Source organism: Cottoperca gobio, chromosome 22 (genome assembly GCF_900634415.1).
Source record: "Cottoperca gobio chromosome 22, fCotGob3.1, whole genome shotgun sequence".
NCBI lineage: Eukaryota > Metazoa > Chordata > Actinopteri > Perciformes > Bovichtidae > Cottoperca > Cottoperca gobio.
The window spans coordinates 17,215,269-17,239,973 of record NC_041376.1 but is presented as its reverse complement, the minus strand read 5'-3'; the positions used below and the strand labels follow the sequence as shown (position 1 = coordinate 17,239,973).

The following is a 24,705-nucleotide window of genomic DNA, read 5'->3' as shown; positions in this document are numbered from 1 at the left end:
AATATAATATATATATAATATTAGAATTAGAATATTCGTATAATATATATATATATATATATTAAATATATTTATATATATATAAATCTAAAATATAATATTTATACATTATATATTGAAAAAAATAAATATATGTAAATTATGTTGATAACAATTATATTTTATTATATTATACTGCATGTATGTATTCTCTGCAAGATCTTGTATGTTCCTGTAATGCAATTTGTCTTATTAAAAAACAAAAATCAAACCGACTACAACACTGCTGCTCCTTCGCATTGTCGCAATTGATGCCATCGATGTTTATGATTATTACAAAACAATTAACTCAAATGTAATTTTTCTATGGATCAAAAGGAAAACTAAAGAGTGCAGGCCATTTATTTATTTGTGGTAAATTATTTATTACAAGTCCACAGTTATAATCAAAGCATACGAGTGGGAGTGTGTGCGTTCAGTGCTTTGTGTTGAGGCAGAGCCATCGTTGTGGTATTTCGTAGGTGCACCTGTCCTCTGTGTCGTCGAAGGGAACGTGCCACGAGTCCACTGAAGTCTGGATAATGGTGTCGTAGCTGAGAATACTCTAAAACACAAACACAGTTAATTAGTATGCTTATTTCAATCATGCCCAATTATCTACTGTCTCCTTTCATACCATTCCCTCCTCCTCACCTGAAATCGGATTTTCTTGCCTGCTGCAACATATCCATCCACGACCATCTGGTGGCCTCTCTGCCATTTGAAGAAGAGCCGTCTGATGGCTTTGCCTGGCAGGCAGGCCTTGTGGTCCCTCATCATGTCCCTGCTAACAAAGCGACAGTGGTTCCCGGAATGCAAACAGGCATACAGCAAGAAGGGGTCATCCTCCGAACTGACAGAGACATAGAGCAAAAGGTGCGAGGTGAATTCATTACAAATTAATGCAACAGCTCTGATGATCAATCTGACGTAGACTTTTCTCAAGTAGAAATTAAAGAATAAACATTTTGGTGAATGAGGCCCAATGTACTGCATGATATTCATATTCTATGTTCTGGCTCATTCTATTCAATAATCCTAACATATGTTGCATGCTGCTCTTTAAACATTTTCAGCAAATAATCTGTATTTTCTAAAGAGCATATTCCATGCTACTCTTTTTTGTTACCAGGTACTCACATGTTTTCAGTGAAGAAGCAATGAGCTTTCTGTTGGATAAGGTTCATATTGTGCCTGTCCCAGGATCTGGAGGGTCTCAGCATGTGTTTCCTCCCCAACACCAGAAGAGTCAGGCCCTGACGCTCCAGCTCCGACACCACCGTCAACAACTGCAACCCACATGCACACGCCTCAATACGTTCATTTATGTTAACATTAACAAACAGAACATGAATAATTAATGACAAAGACGTCTGTCTGGATCACAATTCCATAATGTAGCTGCTACATGAATGATACAAGTTTAAAACAAGTTCTTAAATGGTTAGCAAAGTCATGTTTTTTCAAATGCCTTTTTAGATATGCAGAAGTGACAGGAGGAGGAAGTTATTTTCTGAATGAACCCTTCTGACATTCATCACCCATTCAGGATGAATTCTAATAACGTGGATGATCATCAGGTCAACAACTTCAATATGTCCAATACTTTGCTTTATGATCAAATACCTACCAAACTAATGACAGCAGCATGCTAACACTGTTATTGTGAGCACGTTAGCATGCTGAAGTTAGCATTTAGCTCTGGCACAGCCTCAGTGTCGATAAAGTGGCTGTAGGCTCTTACTGTTGCCAATTGTAAATTCTGCAGCTATTTTCATATTTCATATGTTTCAGCCGTCCTGACGTAAATTCATATGACTTTTGCATTAATTTGAATAGTTCATTTAGCTTTCCCATGAACTTGATGACTAGATAGGGAAATAAGTTTGTCTGTTTGTACTTTGCTTTGTCTTGTGGCCATCTGAGAAAGATGTGACATATTTTAATGCAGAGGTACAGATAGTTGACACATCCTGACAGATGTGGGCAGACAACTAGGCTAGGTGGTGTTAAAATCAGGTATTGGCCGGTTATAAAGGCGCCTCCTACACATGTCTACTCTCATACACACAAACACACACACACACACACACTGCAGGGTTAGTCATAGTGCAACTGGCAAAAAAGCCCCGTGGTTGAACAGACATGTAGGAAGAAACCAGCTGAATCTCGACTGTAAAACTGTGTGTGTGCAGAGAGGACTCTGAATAAGCGTCCTGGGTGTTCTCTTTGTTAGATCACATTTATCATGCATGAGCATCTTAGTGTTCTCTCACCGTCTCCGACTGCTTGCTTTTGTCCGTGTTCCAGTTTGCAACATTCAATCCATCTATGACCACATCAAAAGCTGGCTTTCTCTTCACAAACGCCTTGAAACTCTCCAACTCCTGACCAGACACATACATGGACAGAGAGACAGAGAAAGGGATATATAGAGAAAACAATTAGTCAGTGGGGGAGTAGAGAATAAATTATTATTATTTTTAATAGGCACGTTATAACTGCAACAAGTCTGAAAACAGACAGCGACAAATAAGTGATTGTGCAAGACATGCAGTGCACTAGAACCTTTTACTAACAAGGCAGCCACACGAGCAGCAAGTTCACAAGGACTATTCTAATATGTTGATATGAAGCAGGTAATATCTATCATGTTTCCAACTACACTAACTCATTTCATGTCACGATTATTCTGGCCAGAATAATTGCGATTCACAATATTATCCCAATAATCAAAATATGCCTAAAACCTAAAACATAGTGGAATCAACTAACCTTACATTTTGTTAAGAAACAAATATTTTTATTGCGCGTCTCCAGAGGATAGCGAGCTAGACAGTTTTTTTTAAAAGTCACTCGTGAGGATATTCACCATTATCCTGATAATGGAAGTTCTCCACGATAGAGTGAAAATCCTGTATCGTCTCATCTTATTGGACCATCCCAAATTGTTGTTCCAATCCATCCAGTAGATGTGGAGATATTTGACTGATTAAGTAAAACATTTGACCTGCTGGTGGCATGGGGAAAATTTAGGGGAACATTTAAGTCAATGTCATCAATGCCCGTACAAAATACCCCGGCAATCTATCCAATAGTTGTCGAGATATTTCAGTCTAGGCCAACACATTTGGGTATAACGGCAGACGTGCTCATGTTCAGTAAATGTATCTGCTTAACAAGCGGACAATTGACCTGGATAATAATCTGGATGTAGCGGCACGTGTATTGACAAGAACAAGGAAACGGGATCATATTACTCCTGTATTAGCTGCTCTGCACTGGCTCCCGGTAAAATACAGAATAGAATTCAAAATCCTTCTCCTGACTTACAAAGCAATTAATGGTCAGGCTCCAGCATATCTTAAAGATCTCATAGTACCTTATAACAACTAGAGCATTACGCTCCCAGACTGCAGGGTTACTTGTGGTTCCTAGAGTCTCTAAGAGTACAATAGGAGCCAGAGCCTTCAGCTATCAAGCTCCTCTCCAGTGGAACCAGCTTCCAGTTTGTGTTCGGGAGGCAGACACACTCTCCACATTTAAGAGCAGGCTAAAGACTTTCCTTTTTGATAAAGCTTATAGTTAGGGCTGGCTCAGGTTTGCCCTGGATCAGCCCCTAGTTATGCTGCTATAGGCTTAGACTGCCGGGGGACACCTCCCTGCTCTCTTCCTTCTCTTCCTCTCTCTTCTTCTCCCTCTCTATCTGTATGCATTTATGTAAATGTATGTTACTAACTCACCATCCGGGGTATCATCCCTGGAGTGTCTCTCATGTGGCAGGTTGCCACTGATAAAGTTTACGTCAGGATCATGAATCGTGGCTGCGCCTGCTGACCTGGTCCTGCCTGACGCCGAGAAACCTTTTTAACATTTTCCTGGATTCATCCAAACTTTCTCTTTTTCAACACAACATAATTTCTGTCAAATGTTGTATTTGTACTATGTTGTTTATCCTGTACACACTACTGCACATCTATTGCACGTCTGTCCGTCTTGGGAGAGGGATCCCTCCTCAGTTGCTCTCCCTGAGGTTTCTTCCATTTTTCCCCCTTTAATTATGGGGTTTCTTTTCGGAAGTTTTTCCTTGTGCGATGCGAGGGTCTAAGGACAGAGGGTGTCGTAACCTGTACAGTCTGTAAAGCACACTGAGACAAATGTATCATTTGTGATATTGGGCTATATAAATACATTTGATTTGACTAGAGAGTACTGAAAATGTACAGAAGCGTTCAGCAGAACTCTCCAACAACATCTTCAGGGGCTTGTTCCTTATTGTGGTCGCCGAGTGTCTCTGAACCCCACCTGTGAGTTGACTGGTCTGATGGTCGGCTGCTTTTCTCACTGACTGATCACAAGCCTGCCAGCAACAGATCCACCTGCCTTTCCTTCTCGGCACTGACGTGGCAGAGTGCCAGCTGGCAGCTTGACAAACATAAAGTACTCTGTACTGTTTTATGTGAAAGTTTAATAGCTTATAAAATGGAACACCCTCGGGATCTGGGATTTTTTCCCCTGTTGGACAAAGGTTATTTTAGATTAAACTAATGTGTCAGCAGACTCTGTAGTGTATATACATTAGGCCACACTTTACAGTATATACTGATTTCCTCTAAAGGGGAGAATATACAGTATGCAAGTAGAAAGCCTGATGTGGAAAAACATCTGTAGGTATTCAATCTCTGTCCTAAACTCAATTTTAGTATAACTCCAGTACTTGAAAATGCAGCTCATAGTCCATTTGTTGAATATTTACACAAGTTATTTGCAGTGCAGGGAATGAGGACAGTAGTGCTGAAGCTGAGAATAGGTCTCCAGCACGGGAACATTGTTGGTACTTTCACATTTAGATAGCAGCAGTACGGAAATAGGTTGCAGTGAATTCCCCTGGACTTGAAATTTGACTGCACGCACACCATCACAAACGCACAACGTGGCCAGAAAAATGTAAAACAAAACAATAGAGGCTGTAATCTATTCCTCCTCTGATGGTGTGCTCTAGATTAAACGCCTGCTGATGCTCCAGTATCTATTGTGATTGCTTCACTATAAACACACACACACACACACACACACACACACTATGGGGCAATAATTCATTCTACAACAATGTGCAGTGGAGGCTGGTGTTGGTTGAGATTGGGGAGATGTTGTATGGAGATGAAGAGAGTGATTGGTTATGATGGAGAAAAGGTGCAGAAAACTAAAAAAAGGATTAGATTGGCAAAGAAAAGAAAAGAATGAATGAGAGCAGGAGCAAGAGGAAGAGAGGCAGAGAGAAAGTCCAGTATAATTATCCAGGGACTTTCCAGAGCTGATATGTGAAACCAGTTTATTGTGCTGCTGTGGATGCTCTCACACACACACTCACACTCACACTCACGCTAAACTATTACGTTTAATGATCTTCAAAGAGTTATTCATGCTTTTATCACTTCTCTGGATTTATTTTAATGCCGTGTTTCCATGCGTCAGGGTCTCCAAAGAGTACCCGCCAGACTATTAACTCAATCTCGAAAGCAGGATCATATCTCCCTGATGTTAGCTTCCCTTCACTGGCTGCTTGTCCATTTTAGAACTGATTTCAGAAATGTAATGTTGAGCTTGAAGACCCTGCATGGTATAGCATCAAGCTACCTGGCTGAGCTTTAATTCCTTACATACCAGCCCGTACCCCCGGTCCCGCCTGAAGACTAAGGCTGACAGTGTTTGCTTCTCGGGCTCCAACACTATGGAATAACTTATCTGAGGAACTTAGAAAACCTCACTGCCCTGCTTTAAATCCTCTTTCAAGAATCACTTTGACCTTTTTCTTCATCTTACATATTTTATTTGTTCTTTCTGTGCACCATTAACCATTATTACCGTTATTTCTATTTGTTGACTGTGATTTTGTATTTGATTGCTCTCCCGCTTTCTTTTATTCGTCTTTGTTTGTGAAGCACTTTAATACAGAAGTTTCGAAAGGGGCTATATAAATAAAGTTATTATTATTAATATAGAGTCAAAATGCATGATGTGATCTCAGTGTCTCAACATCTATCTGTAACTATCTGTGTTTAAAATGACACCACGCTTCCCTGCTGGCAGTGAGGAGCTTGTAATCAGCACATCAGACTAACACAGCTCCTCTTCTTCTCTGCACTGATGCAAATCTGTCTCCGTCTCTCCCTGCGTCTGTCGCTCCTCTGTAGTCTGAAGCACCATGTTTGACCTTGAAATGAATTGACTTAAATTGGAAATTAAGAAAGTCGAGTAAAGCAGCATGTCTGCCTTCCTTGGTCTGTCTCCTCGGCGGGAGGTAGTTGTGGTTCAGATACACATAGAGCTCCGCATGCTGGAAATCCCCTCAATTTAACTAACTGTTGCACCAACAAACTCCCCCTGACTACTGAAAAACACAAAGGAAGCAAACGCTCTCTCTGTTCGCTAATTATATGAGACATATTATTAACTGCATGTAACTGATGTTCCCAGGTTTCTTTTTGGAACTATTTCAAGCGAACAACCTTGTTTTTAAGTTTATTATCGTTGGCATTATAAAAAATAGAGCCAGAACATTCCAATCCAATGAAAAGCTTGTGCCTGCCTCTCTCTCCACACAGACACGCACTACGTGCAGTGCAGTCTGCAGGATAAAGATGGCTGCTTCTCTTGGTTACAAATTCATGACATATTTCATGCAAAACAATACTAAACACCTGCACAAAGCAGACGCATAGTTTACCTTAAAGAACAGTGACATTATGGGAAATATATTGATGCGTTTTCTTGTAGAGAGAAGATTGATACCACTATCGTATCTGTCCAGCAAACTGAAACAAGGACAAACAGCTAGCCTCTAAAACTCAATAACTATAACGCTATATATTGTTTTTCTTTCTACAATTTGTGGTTTGTTTCATGTAAAACAGACATTTAGGATCTAAAACAGCATTTTAAGCTACTGGATGCCTAAATTTCCCTCGGGATTAATAAAGTATCTATCTATTGTGTTCAGCTAAGGTACATTATTACACTGTATTAAAATCTAATACATCTTAATAATGTAGCTAAGGAACATTATTAAGATGTATTAGATGCTAATTGAGTAAATTGTTCAATCTATAAAATTGTAAAAATAAATGACTTTGTTATGCTACTAAGCATAAAGAAAGGATCTGGACGGCGTTTTCTATGTCAGATACCAGCCTTATAAAAAAAGAGATTATAAAGCTAACATAATTACTGAACATCTTTGAACCAGATGGACAGACGGCAGCCTCGCGGTGCCCGATGCCGTCCTAGAGTTTACTAAACTGTTTCCTCCGACCTCAACAGCCTAGTGCTGCATGTGTAGCGATGACGCCATCTAGCAGACGTTAGAGAGAAGGAGATACAAAGCTAATGTACTATGCTGTTAATAGATAAGCCTCCTATTTAGAAAGACTATTTTTTACAAAGTTTTGGAACATCATGGAATTGTTACTTATTAATTGTAACTAAGCAACAGAACTCGGCTTAAAAGTTTACAAACGTTTTACACCAACCACGGTGAGCACGATATATTATCAATCATATCCTTTATTAATCTAAAAGCTTAATATGAAGGTAGACAATATTTAAGACAAACGGCAAGCACAAATAAATTATTACAATTTAATATCAAATATATTATAAATAATCAGTTGGACCTTATTTTAATCCTCTTTGTGGATTTATTTTTAATATTATTAATTTTTGTATTTTATATAGTGCCTTATGATCTAATTAGGGAGCATTCTTAAATGTGTGCATAATGTAATAAAATATATAACCAATAAAAAAAGTTTATAAATAATCACTTGATACCAATTAATATTTCATAACTGCATACAATAAAATATTACAAATGAACCTGCATACTACTGCTAGTGTGTGTGTGTGTGTGTGTGTGTGTGTGTGTGTACCTCCTGTGTAGTCTTTTTAAAAACATCTTCTCCCTGAATGACGTCAGTCATCAAGCTGTCTCTCAGCTGTTGGTACTCCTCATCATGCAGGTGGATGGACTCTAACTCGGACCCACAACATCTACACATACCCCTAAACACACAGAAATATATTCATAAATGACACATACAGAACACACTATTCTTCCCGTGCACAAATATGGATGAAAACCATTAAGCTGCTATGAAGTATCATGTTGAGGTAGGAGAGTAATTACTTTGGGTTGGGGCTGGTCCAACTTCCTTTCCACTTCTGCCCCGTGAGACTGAAGATGGGGAGGGAGACACAGACAGAGACACAGACAGAGACACAGACAGAGACACAGACAGAGACACAGACACAGACAGAGACACAGACAGAGACAGAGACACAGACAGAGACACAGACACAGACAGAGACACAGACAGAGACACAGACACAGACAGAGACACAGACACAGACAGAGACAGAGACAGAGACACAGACACAGACAGAGACACAGACACAGACAGAGACACAGACAGAGACACAGACAGAGACACAGACAGAGACACAGACAGAGACACAGACAGAGACACAGACAGAGAATAGAGATGTTAGAGGAGATTAGAGTTCTGGGATGTGGTGGATATAATATTAGATGAGATCATGCCACACCAACAAGAGAAAATAACTTCAGGTATGAACGTTGGTTGCCTATTTTTTACACTTCTTTCACGTCTTAGTTATGTGAAACAACCACGCAAGAGAAATGTTAGACATGTATTAAAGACAATTGCAGATTCAAAGAGTTTATAAATTTAACAGAGTTTAACATTTATTAGATTAGAATGTAATCTATGTTATGAAGCGTTTATTTATTTTTAAATGTCATGATCATTTAAATGAATGAATCTGAAAACGTCTTACGGACCCCCTGGGAGAGAACCACAGACTCTACCTTCAGAATCACTGGTTTAGAAAACGAGCATTACTGAATTTAGGAAAGAGTTTAATATGCATCCAGTCCAACCGTGAGTGTCTCTCGTACCGCTCAAAGCAGGCCTTGATGGTTATGGCGAGGCTCAACTGGGGGTAGATCTGGTTGTTCCTCATGTAGAGCAGAATCCCCTGCAGTCTCTCCTGGTGCTCAGACTGAGACAGGCCCTCTGACTTCTTCTCTTTGTCCTCCTTAGACTCCCTCACTGCCCTAAACAGAGCGTCCCAGGTATCATGGTGCGGACTCAGTTCCTTTTCTATTAATTCATCGTAAAGAGCCCAGGCAGTGGTCAAGTCTCCATTATTCATTGCAGCTGTGATGATATCACCATAGTTGCGTGGTGAAGGGGTAAAGACCTGTTAGGATAACAGCAAAGACAGGTAATGATAGTGTAAGGATCTCATGTCCTCCATCTCCAATATGAGTTTAAAGGGATATTCGGACTGTTTTGAAGTAAGAGTTGCATGAGGTCCTTTTCCGTAGTCAGTGCATTAGATACAGTAGATGGTGGTCGGCACGCCCCAGTTAAGAGAAGCAGACAGGAACCTGACAGGAACCTGAAGAAATAAATATCAGTTTAAGTGTAGGCTATATTTAGAATATGTTTAACGCTTTACCTTGCTGTGCGACAGCTATACTGTCTGTTTTCAACGGGGAAGCCGTTATCTATGCTCTTGTCAAAGCCACCAGACTCCACTGAAAAGAACAGCGTTACAGAACGCAAGAGTGGCTACTCTACTTCTGCCTCGATCCGTTATTGGTTTGTGTCATTATGTGACTTTGGAGTTTTAAAGGGTTAGTTTGGATTCCCCAAAATCACACAATACAAAAAACTAACCAATCGAGTCAGCTGTAGAAAAGCAACTTGTTCTGCGAGGTAAGATTAAAAGGTTTTTTATATTTGTTATCTGTTATTTATTTATTTTATATATAAATTGAGTCTGGTGGCGAGAGCATAGATAACGGCTTCGGATCCCGCCAGAAAGGGCCGTCTGCAAGGTCAAGCAGTGAGCGTATTCTAAAAATAGCGTACGTTTAAACTGAGTTTTTTTGGTGGGCCTTTTTTTTTTTTTAGGGTGGCTAAGACACGTTTTGCTGTCCATTGCTTAGCATATGTGCGGTAAGTCCCATCTGTTTCTCCAAACTGGGGACGTGCTGATAGCCATCTCTTACAAACCCACTTCAAAACATCCGCACTGTCCCTTTAATGTGATTTTTAAGTAACAACCAAAACACTGTTCACCTTATTAACCTCGTTCAGGATGCCGACAGCCTCCCTCCACCTCGCTGTCCGGCTGAAGGACTTGATAAAGAGGGTGGAGGCTCCTGTGTCTAGAGCAGGGAAACATCCCCGCATAATGTCATAGACATCAAACACCTCGGCGTCGTGGCCACCGCTTACACACAGCGCCAGATACCGTAGTAACAGCTCGTAAGGGATCGTCTCTGTTTCCATGGCTACAAAAGTCAGTAGGGACCTGTGGTAGAACGGTGCAGTACACGTTTGTAACACACACAAGCTTAATTCATTAACATTTATGTTTATATTTTCAATTAATTTAATATTATAGTGCTTGAAAGTTAAACATGCTTAAATATAGAGTAGCACTGGTTTTCTTTTCAACTTGGACAAAAACAACAAGCATACAATTAACATTCACAATGTAAAAGTTCCTGTTTACTATCAGAACTTAACAAAAAGCTTTCAAAATCACAGCCAGACAAACACTCGTCCTCCTCTCACTTGGCGATATTCAGCTCTGCCCCGGTTTTTAACAGCAAACTCATCATATGGCTTTCAAAGCGTTGATTCTCCAGAGACTCTTTTATTTTCCTCCACTCAGCAGGAGAGAGCGGCCGGTCGGGAGGCTGCATCCACGCTGTGAAACATTCATGCTTCAGTGAAGGAAACTCAAACACTCCAGAACACTTCGAAGTATTCATTTAGACTTTATAAAGGCACTAGAAAAACATCATTAAACAAAACTTAAAGCCTGTAAGAAAATATATCACAATATTATGTTTTGTGATACTGTATTGATTCTCAAAAACGATTTGTATAATATATACAGTCTGTATGTACTGTCCGTTTACATTTTTAATTAACTAAATTTGTTTACCTAAAGAATATTGCAAGAACTTTGTTTTTACTGATATAGACTAACAATATTAATAATAATAATAATAATAATAATAATAATAATAATAATAATAATAATATTAACAATAATAATAATATAGTTAATACCTTTGCTCAGATTGCAAAAAAGTAGTGCTATGATGTTGGAAGTTACAGGGACTGTTACAAATGCAAATTCAGATCCGACTGTTCTACTCAGATGTAATCCTTGTGGTGCTGCGTTCTTCAAACTATGAAATTAGATTTACATCTATAATGCTATACATTAAGTATCGTAACCCCTGTATCATGATGTGTCGCCAGATTCTTGCCACTACACAGCCCAATCCAAGTGGCTATTGAGTAGCTATAACAAGCTACACATTTGGAATTATTTGTGCACAGTTTTGAACGGACTTGTTCCTGTAAACAGTTTGTTTTCTACAATGTTGTTGCATTTTTCATCGAAAAAGTCTGTAAGAGAGAAACGAAGCTTTGCTGAGCGCAAAAACACGTCCACTAAAGTAGAAGCAGCCTACCTGCTCGTCTAGTCGTCCTCTTATCAGGTTCCCCTTCATCCTCCTCATTCAGAGAGAACATCGCTTCTTTCTTCTTCCATATATCTGTAGTTCTCTTTGCTGTCCCGGCAGCAAACATAGATTTGGGGAAGGAAGGCCTCTGCCAAAGAGCAGAGCTCTCATCATCCCACAAGTCTTCTCCACTGCGTCTGAAGGTGCTAGTTTTTACATCCCCGTGTTCACCAGTCCGTCTACTGTTCCTTGTGTCTGTCTGCCTGCCTCTTGGGTTGGGTTTAGTGTCTCTGGTGCATAGAAAGCGTTCTGAGACAGGCAGCTGTGATGACTTGCACAGGAAAGTTTGTAGTGTGAAGAAACTTCCCTGATGAAAGAAAGGCTTTAACGGTGTCAGACACATTCTGACTTTTAACATCAAGGTTGAGCCCATGTTAGCCTCTGGGTTTAATGTAGATCAACTATTTCTACACACCAAATCAGCTATATAACGTAACTTACATGCCGTATACAAATTGTGGACACACGTGCTGTTAGTTAGATGAATCAATAACCTGGAGATGAGACTAGCCAGCTAACCTTGCTGTTTCCAAATGCTTCTAGTTACTTAAAGATAACTATCACTCTCTCGCCGGTTCTACACACCATTATATCTATTTAGATGCGACCCACACGTTCCCTCAATATCTAAATTAAACAGCTTCTTTCTTTCTACATAACTTCACGGACAAACACAACTGGAGGCTGAGTACAAAATTCGCGTCGCAAACCTGACGTCATCAACACTTGACAGCTCCGTTCGCGAGCGTCATGTTTGTAAACCAGAGAAAGACCGGAATAAGTTATTTTGTTTTAAAATAAAGGCGCAACTAGTATCACTTGAAACAAAAAGATAAACAAGAATAAATACTATTAGATTCTTTTGGAAAGATATAGAATCACATTTATTTCCTTGTTATCATAAGACATTTACTTTGTTTTTTGTAGGGTAACGTTTTTCCAAATGTATCAAAAGTACGCTTTTACTTTGAAATAAGACATTCAAACCGGAAGCCTAATTCTTGTTCAGTCAGTTACTTGACGTTGTCCCATTTCTGGGTAGCTTGGCTACTTTTGTACACAAGTCTACTTTTCAATGTTTTGACTTTTGGAATGGGACGATTATACAGACGAAATATTAAATTCACTTCATGGCAGGTATGGCTAAAGAACAACAGCCTCAATGGTCGGATATTTTGAAAAGAAGATTAGCAAACACCAAAAAAGGTGAGACAAAAATGTAAACTAACGTTACATACTGGCTAACGTTAGCTACTTTGGATTAATAGCTATAGTCGTTGGTTAGCCAATTCAACATTAACTTGCTTGTGTCCCTGTTGCTGTAACGTTACAGATGAGCGAAGCGACGAGGAAAAGAAAGAAGAAGAAACGGAGCTGTTCACTAAATATTACACAGAGTGGAAGGAAGGAGGCGACAAAGACACGTCCTACAAGACCATTCCACGATTTTACTACAGGGTATTATTTAAATACATAACGTATACACCCAATGAAACGTGCTGTCATTCATGTCATTTAGGTTGTGTTATGGTACAAGATATAAGACTAATGCCATTGCTAAATCCCACTAACAGTACAGTCATAGATGTTCTGCCCCCAAATAAAACCACTACAAGAATAATTTGGACAAGCTACTGTATGGCCGGACACCCTACATTGTATTAATGACATGGGGCTCGACACTGGCACAATATTAGGAAAATAATGCCAAATTGTTGTTAAATATCGCGATAAATAAGCAGATATTAAAGTGTATTCAGTTCTGCTGCTTTCAGTATACTGCTAAAATACATCTAATTGTTTGGTGAATAAAAAAAAAGAGGAAATTATTTCCAACATTCTTTTATTAATCAAATTGAACATTGAACTGAACACAAGGCACCAAAAAAAGAATGATAGTTACATTTGTGCTGATACTCTCTTTTAACTAACTAACCTGCTGAACATCAGGAGCAACATATGATATCGTCTCTCATCGATTGCTGCCCCTTGAATTGAAATCATATTGTGGCAAGAATAATAAACATCTTATCATTGTCCAAAGAATAAGTATAATGTACCGTAATGAAACTTGTGATTTACACCCCTAGTTATTAGTCTATTCAAAGTGCAGTATCGCAGTCTTACTTGATGTGTTTATCGCGGAAGTTGACTTGAAGGTGTGATGACGGCTGTTTGACTGTGATGATTTTAGCAGTGATCATAATGCTCTTACATTACAGTGAGGTACAGCTGTAATATTGAAACAATAGTAATGGTGATAGTGATGATGAGGATTATGATGTTGAGCTGATGTGGAGTTGCCAGCAGAGGTGCCATGAAACAGGCTTGCTGATTAACGATAAAGATGTGCAGAAGGGAAAATAACTCCGGCGATGATGATGATGTTGTTCTGCAGCTACCAGCAGAGGATGAAGTATTACTTCAGAAACTGAGAGAGGAATCCAGAGCCGTCTTCCTCCAGAGGAAGAGCAGAGAACTGCTGGATAATGAGGAACTACAGGTACAACACAAACAAATGCCTTACTTCTGCTTGAATAACAACAGTGTAGGATTGATATTTGGTGACCGTCTACTTTGATGTCTTTTTATCTTCTTATTTGTCTTTCTGCAGAATCTGTGGTTTCTGCTCGATAAGCACCAGGTGCCTCCAGTGAGTGGAGAGGAAGCCATGATCAGCTATGAAGCCTACCTGCAGGTGGGGGAGAAGGCCGGGTCCAAGTGCAAGTAAGGAACAGGAAGTAAAGGTTCCCCCCCACACACACACACACACGCACACACACACACGCACACGCACACACACGCAAGTCTTGTTTTATGTGTTCCTGTTTGCACCAAGAGTTCATGCTGGATCAAAGGTTGAAAAAAACAAAACCTGCTGTCACCTTCACTTTAAATCCCTCTGACGTCGATGTGTCTTGGCTGACAGGACGGCTGTACAGTTAGGTCCATAAATATTTGGACATTGACACAATGTTCATCATTTTGGCTCTGTACACGACCACAATATCAATATCAATCAATCAATATGTGCTTTAAGTGCAGACTTCCAGCTTTAATTTGAGGGTATTTACATCCAAATCAGATGAATGGTGGAGGAATTACAACACATTTTATATGTGGTATCCCCTTTTTAATGGACCAAACAAAAGTAATTGGACAAAGTAACATAATCATAAATCAAATTGTCACTTTTAATATTTGGTTGCAAATCGTTTGCAGTCAATGACAGCCTGAAGTCTGGAACCCATAGACATCAGCAGACGCTGGGTTTGGTCCCTGCTGATGCTCTGCCAGGCCTCTACTGCAGCTGTCTTCACTTCCTGCTTGTTCTTTGGGCAGTTTCCCTTCAGTTTGTCTTCAGCAAGTGAAATGCTTAATTGAATTCAGGTCAGGTGACTGACTTGGCCATTGCAGAACATTCCACTTCTTTAACAAACTCTTTGGTTGCTTTCGCAGTGTGCTTTGGGTCATTGTCCATCTGCACTGTGAAGCACCGTCCAATGAGTTCTGAAGCATTTGGCTGAATATGAGCAGATAATATCGCCCGAAACACTTTAGAGTTCATCCTGCTGCATTCAGTCACATCATCAATAAATACAAGGGAACCAGCTCCATTGGCAGCCATACATGCCCACGCCATAACACGACCACCACCATGCTTCACTGATGAGGTGGTGTGCTTTGGATCATGAGCAGTTCCTTCTCTTCTCCATACTCTTCTCTCCCCATCATTCTGTAAGTAGATCTTTGTCTCATCTGTCCACAGGATGTTGTTCCAGAACTTTACAGGCTTTTTTAGATGCGTTTTAGCAAATTCTAATCTAGTCTTCCTGTTTTTGAGGCTCACCAATGGTCTACATGGTGTGGTGAACCCTCTGTATTTACTCTGGTGAAGTCTTCTCTTGATAGTTGACTTTGACACAGATACACCGACTGTACCTCCTGGAGTGTTCTTGATCTGGCCAACTGTTGTGAAGGAGAAGGATTCTTCTGTCATCCACCACAGTTGTCTTCCATGGTCTTCCAGGTCTTTTGGTGTTGCTGAGCTCACCAGTGTGTTCTTTCTTTTTAAGAATGTACCACAGTAACAGTTGATTTGGCCACACCTAATGTTTTTGCTATTTCTCTGATGGGTTTGTTTTAATGTTTCAGCCTAATGATGTCTTGCTTCACTGATAGTCACAGCTCTTTAGACTTCATATTGAGAGTTGACCTCAACAAATTCCAAAAGCAAATACCACACTTGAAATGAACTCTAGACCTTTTATCTGCTCCTTGTAAATGAACTAACAAGGAAACAACACACACCTGGCCATGGAACAGCTGAGCAGCCAATTGTCCAATTACTTTTGGTCCATTAAAAAGGGGATACCACGTATACAATGTGTTGTAATTCCTCCACCATTCATCTGATCTGGATGTAAATACCCTCAAATTAAAGCTGAAAAGTACTTAAAGCACATATTGATTGTTTAATTTCAAGTCCATTGTGGTCGTGTACAGAGCCAAGATTATGAAGATTGTGTCATTGTCCAAATATTTATGGACCTAACTGTATATTCAGGCAAAAACACATAAAATCCTAATTGCATTGAAAATGTGATCACTACTGCTGGAGGTTGGCAGAGATGCATTTGGCCACATTAAACAACTCAAAGTACATACGCACTATGTGGCAATATAAATTAGCAAATTATACAAAGTGTCTTTCCACCAGTCTGAAAGAAGACGTGTTATGGAAGAAAAATAGTCCAGAATCCCAAAATTGCATGAAAAAATATGTTCTTGCCTGGAGTGTTTTAAAAGTTAGTAATGTTTTCATTGTCAATAGAAATCTGGCTTTGATGTGGAAACAGAGATTAATTGAAAGTCCAGAGAAAGTAAAGTCCCTCTATGATAGATGTAAATAGCTGCTGTAGCTGTATCTGAAAAGAACATGTTAATAGAAGATGAAAAGGGGGAAACAAGGCTTTCAGATCAAACAGCGATGTAATAAAAAGTAACAACTTTTCTCTCTTTCCTTCAGTAAATTCTTCACAGCCAGAGTGTACTCCAAGCTGCTCCACAGCGACCCTTACGGCAGGATCTCCATCATGCAGTTCTTTAACTACGTCATGAGGAAAGGTCTGGACATTCATTTTCTTTTGTACCTTGTCTCTTTTTACATGTTTAATATATATTATATCTTGAAAAGGTAGAACAACCACTGTTAACGGCTGTTAACTGATAACATTTTTTAAACATATATTAAGATATTTCCTTTGATATTTGTTTTTGTTCGTATCTCCCGGCGCCGTTTACTTTATTGATCTGAACTGGTGAATATCTCATCTCTGTTCTCTCTGTACATGCAGTGTGGCTGCATCAGACCCGGATAGGTCTGAGTCTGTATGATGTAGCAGGACAGGGCCACCTCAGAGAGTCGGTAAGCATGTCCATCACTTCACCACACATTTCAAGTTTAAATAGTAAGCCAGCAGGAGAATAAGGGTTTGCATTGGTACTCAAATAATTTAAAAAGCCATTATTGTGTTTAGGATCTGGAGAACTACATCCTGGAGCTGATCCCCACTCTGCCTCAGCTGGACTGGACTGGAGAAGTCCTTCTACTCTTTCTATGTCTGCACCGCTGTCCGCAAGTTCTTTTTCTTCCTGGACCCCCTCCGGACAGGTGAGCCCAAACCATAACAATGTATCTTCACAGTAAAGTGTTGGATAATACATGTAAAGGCTTAGAATGATTAACTATTTTAAATGCACAATACAGACAGAGGTGTGATGAAACATGGCCAGATACATTCTGTGTGCTTTATTATTGGCGATATGTGTTTATAAAGATGCGATAAAGTCTGCTTTTGTTTTTCAGGCAAGATTAAAATCCAGGATATATTAGCCTGCAGTTTTCTGGACGATTTATTGGAGGTAGATCTTTTTTAATACTCGCACTTCTATTTTTTTTTGGTTGTAGGTATATGTGATAACATGTTGCACGTTTATTAGGTTTCTACACTACCACCAGGCAGTTAAAGGACCAAACCTAAGGTTTTTTTTAAAGGGACAAATAAAAAATAGTCTGTAATTGTAATAGTCTCCCTGAAAGTGTACAGACCAGCTGATGTCTTGCTTCCCCTCTCCCTCTGTGCTCCTAGTTGAGAGACGAGGAGCTTTCTAAAGAGAGTCAGGAGTCCAACTGGTTCTCGGCCCCCTCGGCTCTCCGAGTCTACGGTGAGAAAACGTCTGAATGCCAGGCTTCCAGTCTCTCATCAAAAGTTCATGCTGTTAAATGATCCTCAGGAATATTATAGGTGTATATGCAGTGTAATATAATCTGTGACGGCAGAGGTCGGAGGCATTATGTTTTCGGGCTCTCAGTCCGTCCGTACATTGTAGTGAAGGCGGTAACTCAGGGACGCAATTGTACACAAATGACTAATAGGATAACGCTTTGAAATGATGACATTTTGGACAGACATGGATGTAAACTGCAACCTGACTGGCAGAGTCATACAACCATGTGGTCTTCGTTTCTCTACAGGCCAGTACCTCAACCTGGATAAGGACCACAACGGCATGTTGAGCAAAGAGGAGCTTTCACGCTACGGCACAGCTACGCTCACCTCAGTCTTCCTGGACAGAGTGTTCCAGGAGTGCCTCACATACGACGGAGAAATGGTACAATCAACAGCAGGGTTGTGGTAGACATACAGATGGGTTACAAACAAAAGATGTTGAAGAGCACTGTCTAACACAAAGTCCAACATCTCCCAGTTTAGATGTGGTGACTGTGACGCTCGCAGCATTAACATACTGTAAACCGGTGACCCCTCCTGTTCCGCAGCTGTTATCTTTGTCCTCCCATTTATTCAGGACTTTTAATTGCTCACCTGTCTGTATGTTACGGAAGCCCTGAGACACAAGACAAAATAAATTCTGGTGGTCCATTTCTTTAAGCCTGATCTAAATGTTTCTCTCTCCTGTGTTTATGACTTAAGGACAGGTGAAAAAAAAAGGTTTTGACAGGATGCATTTTCTGAGTTTCTAAAAATAGTTGCAGGTGATCCTGTCATGTCAGGGAGAGATTGAAACAAACCTGGAAAGAAAAACATGAATGCTTTTAGTCCTCTTGGTAGTTCAGCCTCTTGTGGTCAACATGAGTATTACAACACAAAACCTTTTTTCTCACCTGTTTCACAGTTGTAAACAAAATGAAAGAACTCAGACAGATTATCCTGGCAAAACCTTTTTTCTTTTGACCTTTTCTTAAGTCATAAACACAGGAGATCTGACTTAGAAAATGTATTACCAGTATATATTATATTCTCACTTGCCTCGAAGAGCTTCTGTAGTATGGTAATGTTAAACTTCAAACAAACTCATAATGTTCACCTTAAACGCACAGAGTGTCCTCTCTGGGCCGCTCACACACATTTGATGACACTGTTTTAATGTTGAGAATGACATGGCATTGATCTAAATCTATCCTCTGTGCATACTTTTAGTTTTACAGACTTCTGTGTGCTGAGTCTAAATGGGATATTTAGACTAAGAATAAAAAATATTGCGTTCCTCTTCTTCTACCTCAGGACTACAAGACGTATCTGGACTTTGTATTGGCGTTGGAAAACAGGAAGGAGCCAGCAGCGTTGCAGTATATTTTTAAACTTTTGGACATGGAGAATCGAGGATACCTCAACGTCTTCTCTCTCAACTTTTTTTTCAGGGTAAGTTCTCATTGTAGCTCCTGACTGTAAGCCCCTCTTTAAGTCTAGGACCTAGCTTGTATCTTTTTATGAGGATCAGAAATACAAGATCACACACCTCTTTGTGTCAGTGTTTCATGATGCTGTTGTGTGCTTTGTTTTCTTCAGGCCATTCAGGAGCAGATGAAACTCCACGGTCAGGAGCCCGTCATCTTCCAGGATGTCAAGGTATTTTACACACAAGTAGACTTCCTTTGTTTTGGGTTAAAGAAAAAAGATGAACATTTTGATCGCTGCCTCCTCAGGATGAGATTTTTGACATGGTGAAGCCTAAAGACCCCTACAAGATCACTCTCCAGGACCTGGTGAACAGTTGCCAGGGCGATACCGTCACCAGCATCCTGATCGACCTCAACGGCTTCTGGACCTATGAGAACAGAGAAGTGCTGGTTGCCAACGACAACGACGGCAGCAACACAGCTGACCTCGACGACAGCTGAAGATGATTTGGGGTGTTGTAGTAGACACTCCCGGTACCAAAAGGTCCCAGTTTCACTCCCAACCTGAAAGCACTGAACTCGTACTGCTGACTCAGTTTAGCTAAATGTCTACATTGTGAGAACCTGGGGGAAATAAATGGGGATGGAAGGAGGTAGTTATGTTCCTGTAAAGAAGACCTAATACACACGTTTTTGTCATTGACCTTTTTAAAATAAATGTTTTACTTTACTGACGATGCCTAAATGTTTCCTTTTGTTTGTATAATGAAAGCTCCTCATTTACACCCACTGACATCACACAGATGGGAGAAAATACAAATATATAATAAATGCATTTTACATAGATTTTCGCCAAAATCTTACTATTTACTGTATATGAAGCCGCCACTACCATCTCATGCTTGTGCAGGCTAAGGTTGAGTTGTGCGTCTGCGGGGTAAACACGTCAATGTTTTGCTCCCAGCTTGTTTACTGCCCCCAAGTGGACCAATAAATCTGTCACAAGAGCGTTTGTACACAATAAAGCTACCATTAAGGAAACTTTCTGGGAAATAAATAAGAACTATTTATCTTTCACTTGTTCCCTATGTATTACTTCAAAATGTAGTATTTTTCTTTTCCCTTACATACATCAAACACACAAACACACATCGCATATTTAACAGATTTCACCTGAAACGCTCAGTAAACACACATTTAAGTTGCAGTAACTGCAAGAATTATAACTATTATTTCATCCATGTTTGGTTTATTGTTTTATATATCTATAATATATTATAATAAAAAATATATTATAGATGTATAAGTTCAAGTTCTTGTCATCTTTGTCTGTCCTTGTGTGTATATATATTTGTATTTTTTATATTTATTAATTTAGTTATAATAAAAACAAGTCAACCTTTTGAATGTTTAAATATTTTATTAACCCACAGAAAATATAAATATGTATATATATATATTCATTAAAGGTTTGTTAATAACTTTTGCATATAGGCCCTTTTTACACATAAAAAATCATGAATAATATAACATAATATAATAAAGTAGTCAAGTGTTATTAACATATTTGTGGTGTGATATGTTGGGCTTTCCCTTTCAGTACTTCTTTAAGGCCCATTTAGAAATCTCTTCTTGAAATGGATCAAACATTTCTCTGCATCTGCGCCACTCTGAGATCTGAGGCCTGTCCACACACAGCCATGACAGAGGATAAAAAGAATCAATAAGCAGCTTATGATAGCTCAGTCTCAGCATTACGCCTGCTGCGCAGATAAACACTTCCACAAGGACACTTTAAGAATGAACCCTCGACGCACACATGAAGCTAGTAGCACTGTTTTCAGTGTAGGTCATCAGTCATCAATACATTTGAGTATGAGCAGATTTTTTAAAGATTGGAACTATATTGGTATATATTATGTTCTAAATTGGCTAAAAATGTAGCACTTTCGGCATTTTCTGCAGAAAACAATTAGCACAAGTCAAGAGATTTAAGTATCACAGAAACACATTTTAAGAAGAAAGAAAAGAAAGTCATCATTTCTTTGAGGTTAGTATTGAAATACCTTTGACCAACAAACTGCTGCTTCTTGACCGGCTCAAAATCTCAATTACATAAACCCACCTACACAATACACAATGCAATATCTGATGACTTGGATATAATGCTTTCCATGAGGGCCACAAAATCAGTAAATATGTGCTGCTGAAGTAAAGTTGAATCAAACACCTGCAGGCAGGTTTGTATGCTCTGAAGGAAAACAAGATATTAGTAATTAATATGAGACCGAACATCGTAACTATGAATTTAGCTCCTGGATTAACCAGCCCTACTTAATAACTCAGGTCATGTCTTTACACACTTGGCTAAATGTATGAAATGTCTTTGCATATATTCAGTAGCAGGGTCCTGTGTGTGTTCATGTTGGTGGTGCGGCCAGTAATTCACTTTCTGTTCTCTTTGCAGTTCAGGGTGGACTTCCTTCCTTTTATAAATCAATGATAAAATATTTTGAGATTGCTGACCTATTTCTCAATGAGATACACGTGCAGCATTTATTTCACTTTCTCAACTGAGCCCAGTCCCAGTTCAGTCAACCAAGCCGTTCAATGATGCATCTTAGTCTAGCAAACGATTTCACGCTTTACACAAATTTACATTCACAGGTAAGGCGAGTGCAGTCACTACCAAAGCCCTTTGAATTCTCCCTGCACTGTGCACTAAGATTTCTTTTATAAAATAAAAACCTAGAAAAATAGCAGTATTATTAAACTATACAGCTAAGGAAATTAAGGTGTTTGCCAACAGATAGAAATGTGTGAATGTTAGGCGTGTGAGAGTCAGTTTTCAGGAGGGGAGGGGAGAAGGGACTCTGTTGGTGTCTGCAGTGTTGAGAGGAGCTTCAGGTTCCAGCTCAAAGCTGATGTTTACAAAGGACGCTCCAGATGCTTCCGGCTGCTCCACAGTAGCAGGATGAGGATCGTCTCTCTCACCTCTTCGCTGCTCTGCAAAACGACGCTCCGCTGTGTCAGCCAGACGGTTCTCCTCCTCTTCCTCCTCCTCCTGCAGGACACCACCAGTGTGTTGCATTTAGTACTAATAATAATAATAATAATTAGCATTTGACAGTTGATGTATGAGTTCTTGCTCCTGCCTCTGCGTAAAAACAGCTTTTAAAAAAGTGCGACTTAATTGATATTTACTTAAAGATTTAAAATATATATAAATTAAAATATGAAATTCAAAGATGTGCGTTTCCTACCTCTTTCTTTATACGGTAGTACTCATCAATAGCATACTGGTATTTAGGAGTAGTGATTCCAAACAGAGAGGCCAGTCTCTCTCCCATGAAGTCACACACTACAGGAAACACACACACACACACACACACACAATAAAAACATCTTCTAACACTTGACCCAGCTTCTTTTTTTTGTTTTTTTTTGTGATCATCACTTGGGCCGTGATATGAAGGGAACATAAAACAAAACACAATGTGTGAAAGTGTGAAACATGCTGTAAACTACATTATGCTACATTCCTGTAAAGCATCTTATTTGTACAGTTTGCTCATATTCCAGTTTTTCTGCAGAGCATTTGTAAAAATTACCTGATTTCCTCTGTCTGTAAAAATAGCTCATGATATTTCAGAACAAAGCGAGATGCGATTGGTTCTTGCGAGCATGAATGACAACTAAGACAGTAGACTATTTTACCTGAGATAGTAGAGGTGCCCATTCTCCACACGTGGAACCAGAAATATGGACCCCAGGTCAGTTTGGACTAAAATACATAAGAGAACATGACAATTAGATTATAAAGCAGTGTAGTGATAAGGAACATTGCACTTTAATTTGACAGCCTGAACTTCTGCCCTGCCATCTAACACAGTTTCTTTATTGACAGCATCCCTATCAGTAGCCAAAGTCAGGTTTTGTTTTCAATATCCTACAAATAATAACCTATTTTGTGAATGTCAAGGCGTTTTACCTGTACATAGGTCTAAGAGAAGCATTGCTTTATTGCAAACACCACCCACAAGAAATGCCTTACATCTGAGGCTGTTTCAGTATCTGTCAAATCCTGATGGTTTCAGTTTTAGACTGTAAAACATTTTGATCTCAGCCTACCGGATCTACAGTAATGACATCTCTCTTCAGAGGTTCCCCCACTTCCTCCTCTTCATCGGTGCTGTACTCGTCCATGGTCTCTCCACTGGCAAAGAAGATGGTCCTGCGGGGAACCTTCACACTCCCCTGCCTCCCTGCAGGGTCTCCCATTTCCAGCCTCTCAAAGTCTGTCACTCCTCTTGGACTCTGTCAAAACAAACAATACATTTATATGATACCATTACCATTATTATTAGTAATATAGAGTATAATATTAATAGCTTTTGCATGATTTGTAAATGCTTATAAGCTAGACGCAAGCATGCGAAGAGATATTCTCATGGAGTTTGATGTGCACTCCCACACTCTGGTAGTATATTTGGCACAATGAACTCGTACAAAATAAAACTTAACTCCCTCACAAAGTTATTTAACTAGCGTTATGTTTACCTCATAATGTATTGTGGCTAAACAGTAAGGTAAGTAAAGTAAATCGAACCGAATGTTACCACTGCAATTTATATTAGCTTACTTTAGCTAGCTACTTTGTGTTTGTTGCGGTTTGTTGACGGTTAGCTTCTCGGCTAAGGAAGTAATTCGCTATTAATTTAAAAAGTCTGAGTTTTATCATTCACAAACAAGAAAAGTGGCGAAAGTACTATTGTATGGACTAACCTTATCAGTCTCCATAGTTTGCCCCAGTGAAACATTGACATTAGTTAAATACAACGACAAATCTGCCATCTCAGTCACTCCTTTCACCTCGCCACAATCTTGTTGTCTGGGTACTGCTAGCAACAGTTCCTGTCGAGCATTTTCAGAATAAAAGCTTTTTGCGCAAAAAACAGGTTGTTTGACGGCAAAATTGAGCCCTACTGTACATTCTTGTATTTGGTTGCAACTGTTCTGCTGCACAAAATGAATTCCCTTCCCACTTTCCAGTAGACGCATACAGTTAATACACTCTACTTAAAGAAATTAATGTTATTAATGTTATTGTCAATAAACCAAGAAACAAGAAATAAACATTACACCCATTGTTAATAAATATTTACAAATAAGTTAGAACAATAAGTGTGTTCATCTATATAAAAATAAAAATAAAACCAATACATAAATAAAATAATTTAATTATTTAGATATAAGGAAAAACACATGTAGTAAAAATGAACTAACAATAATAGAAATAATTAGCTTCACCACAATTATTGTAACGTTAAAATGCTGCTTACATGTCAAT

General features: G+C 39.3%; 3 protein-coding genes across 3 annotated transcripts; 1 reads left to right on the top strand and 2 right to left on the bottom strand.

Annotated features, from left to right (window-relative positions):
* Positions 1-379: 379 nt before the first annotated feature.
* Positions 380-12,409, bottom strand: prorp (protein only RNase P catalytic subunit). The gene is made up of 10 exons (XM_029460197.1): positions 11,603-12,409; positions 10,689-10,824; positions 10,188-10,422; positions 8,996-9,300; positions 8,204-8,251; positions 7,947-8,079; positions 2,295-2,405; positions 1,159-1,307; positions 673-871; positions 380-583 (listed from the first exon to the last, which is right to left on the bottom strand). Exons 1-10 carry the CDS (start codon positions 12,024-12,026, stop codon positions 455-457), a joined length of 1,869 nt encoding a protein of 622 aa, XP_029316057.1. The 5' UTR covers positions 12,027-12,409; the 3' UTR covers positions 380-454.
* A 227-nt stretch (positions 12,410-12,636) lies between these two features.
* Positions 12,637-20,089, top strand: ppp2r3c (protein phosphatase 2, regulatory subunit B'', gamma). The gene is given in 14 exon segments (XM_029460199.1): positions 12,637-12,859; positions 12,987-13,111; positions 14,052-14,156; positions 14,268-14,380; positions 16,683-16,780; positions 17,011-17,081; positions 17,194-17,244; positions 17,246-17,327; positions 17,523-17,578; positions 17,806-17,881; positions 18,192-18,328; positions 19,240-19,377; positions 19,525-19,584; positions 19,662-20,089. Coding segments are annotated over 14 exon segments (1,383 nt in total). The 5' UTR covers positions 12,637-12,783; the 3' UTR covers positions 19,857-20,089.
* A 666-nt stretch (positions 20,090-20,755) lies between these two features.
* Positions 20,756-24,298, bottom strand: fam177a1 (family with sequence similarity 177 member A1). Its single transcript, XM_029460200.1, has 5 exons — positions 24,141-24,298; positions 23,487-23,672; positions 23,073-23,139; positions 22,619-22,716; positions 20,756-22,419 (listed from the first exon to the last, which is right to left on the bottom strand). The coding sequence occupies exons 1-5, from the start codon at positions 24,207-24,209 to the stop codon at positions 22,204-22,206; spliced, it is 636 nt and encodes a 211-aa protein (XP_029316060.1). The 5' UTR covers positions 24,210-24,298; the 3' UTR covers positions 20,756-22,203.
* Positions 24,299-24,705: the final 407 nt, after the last annotated feature.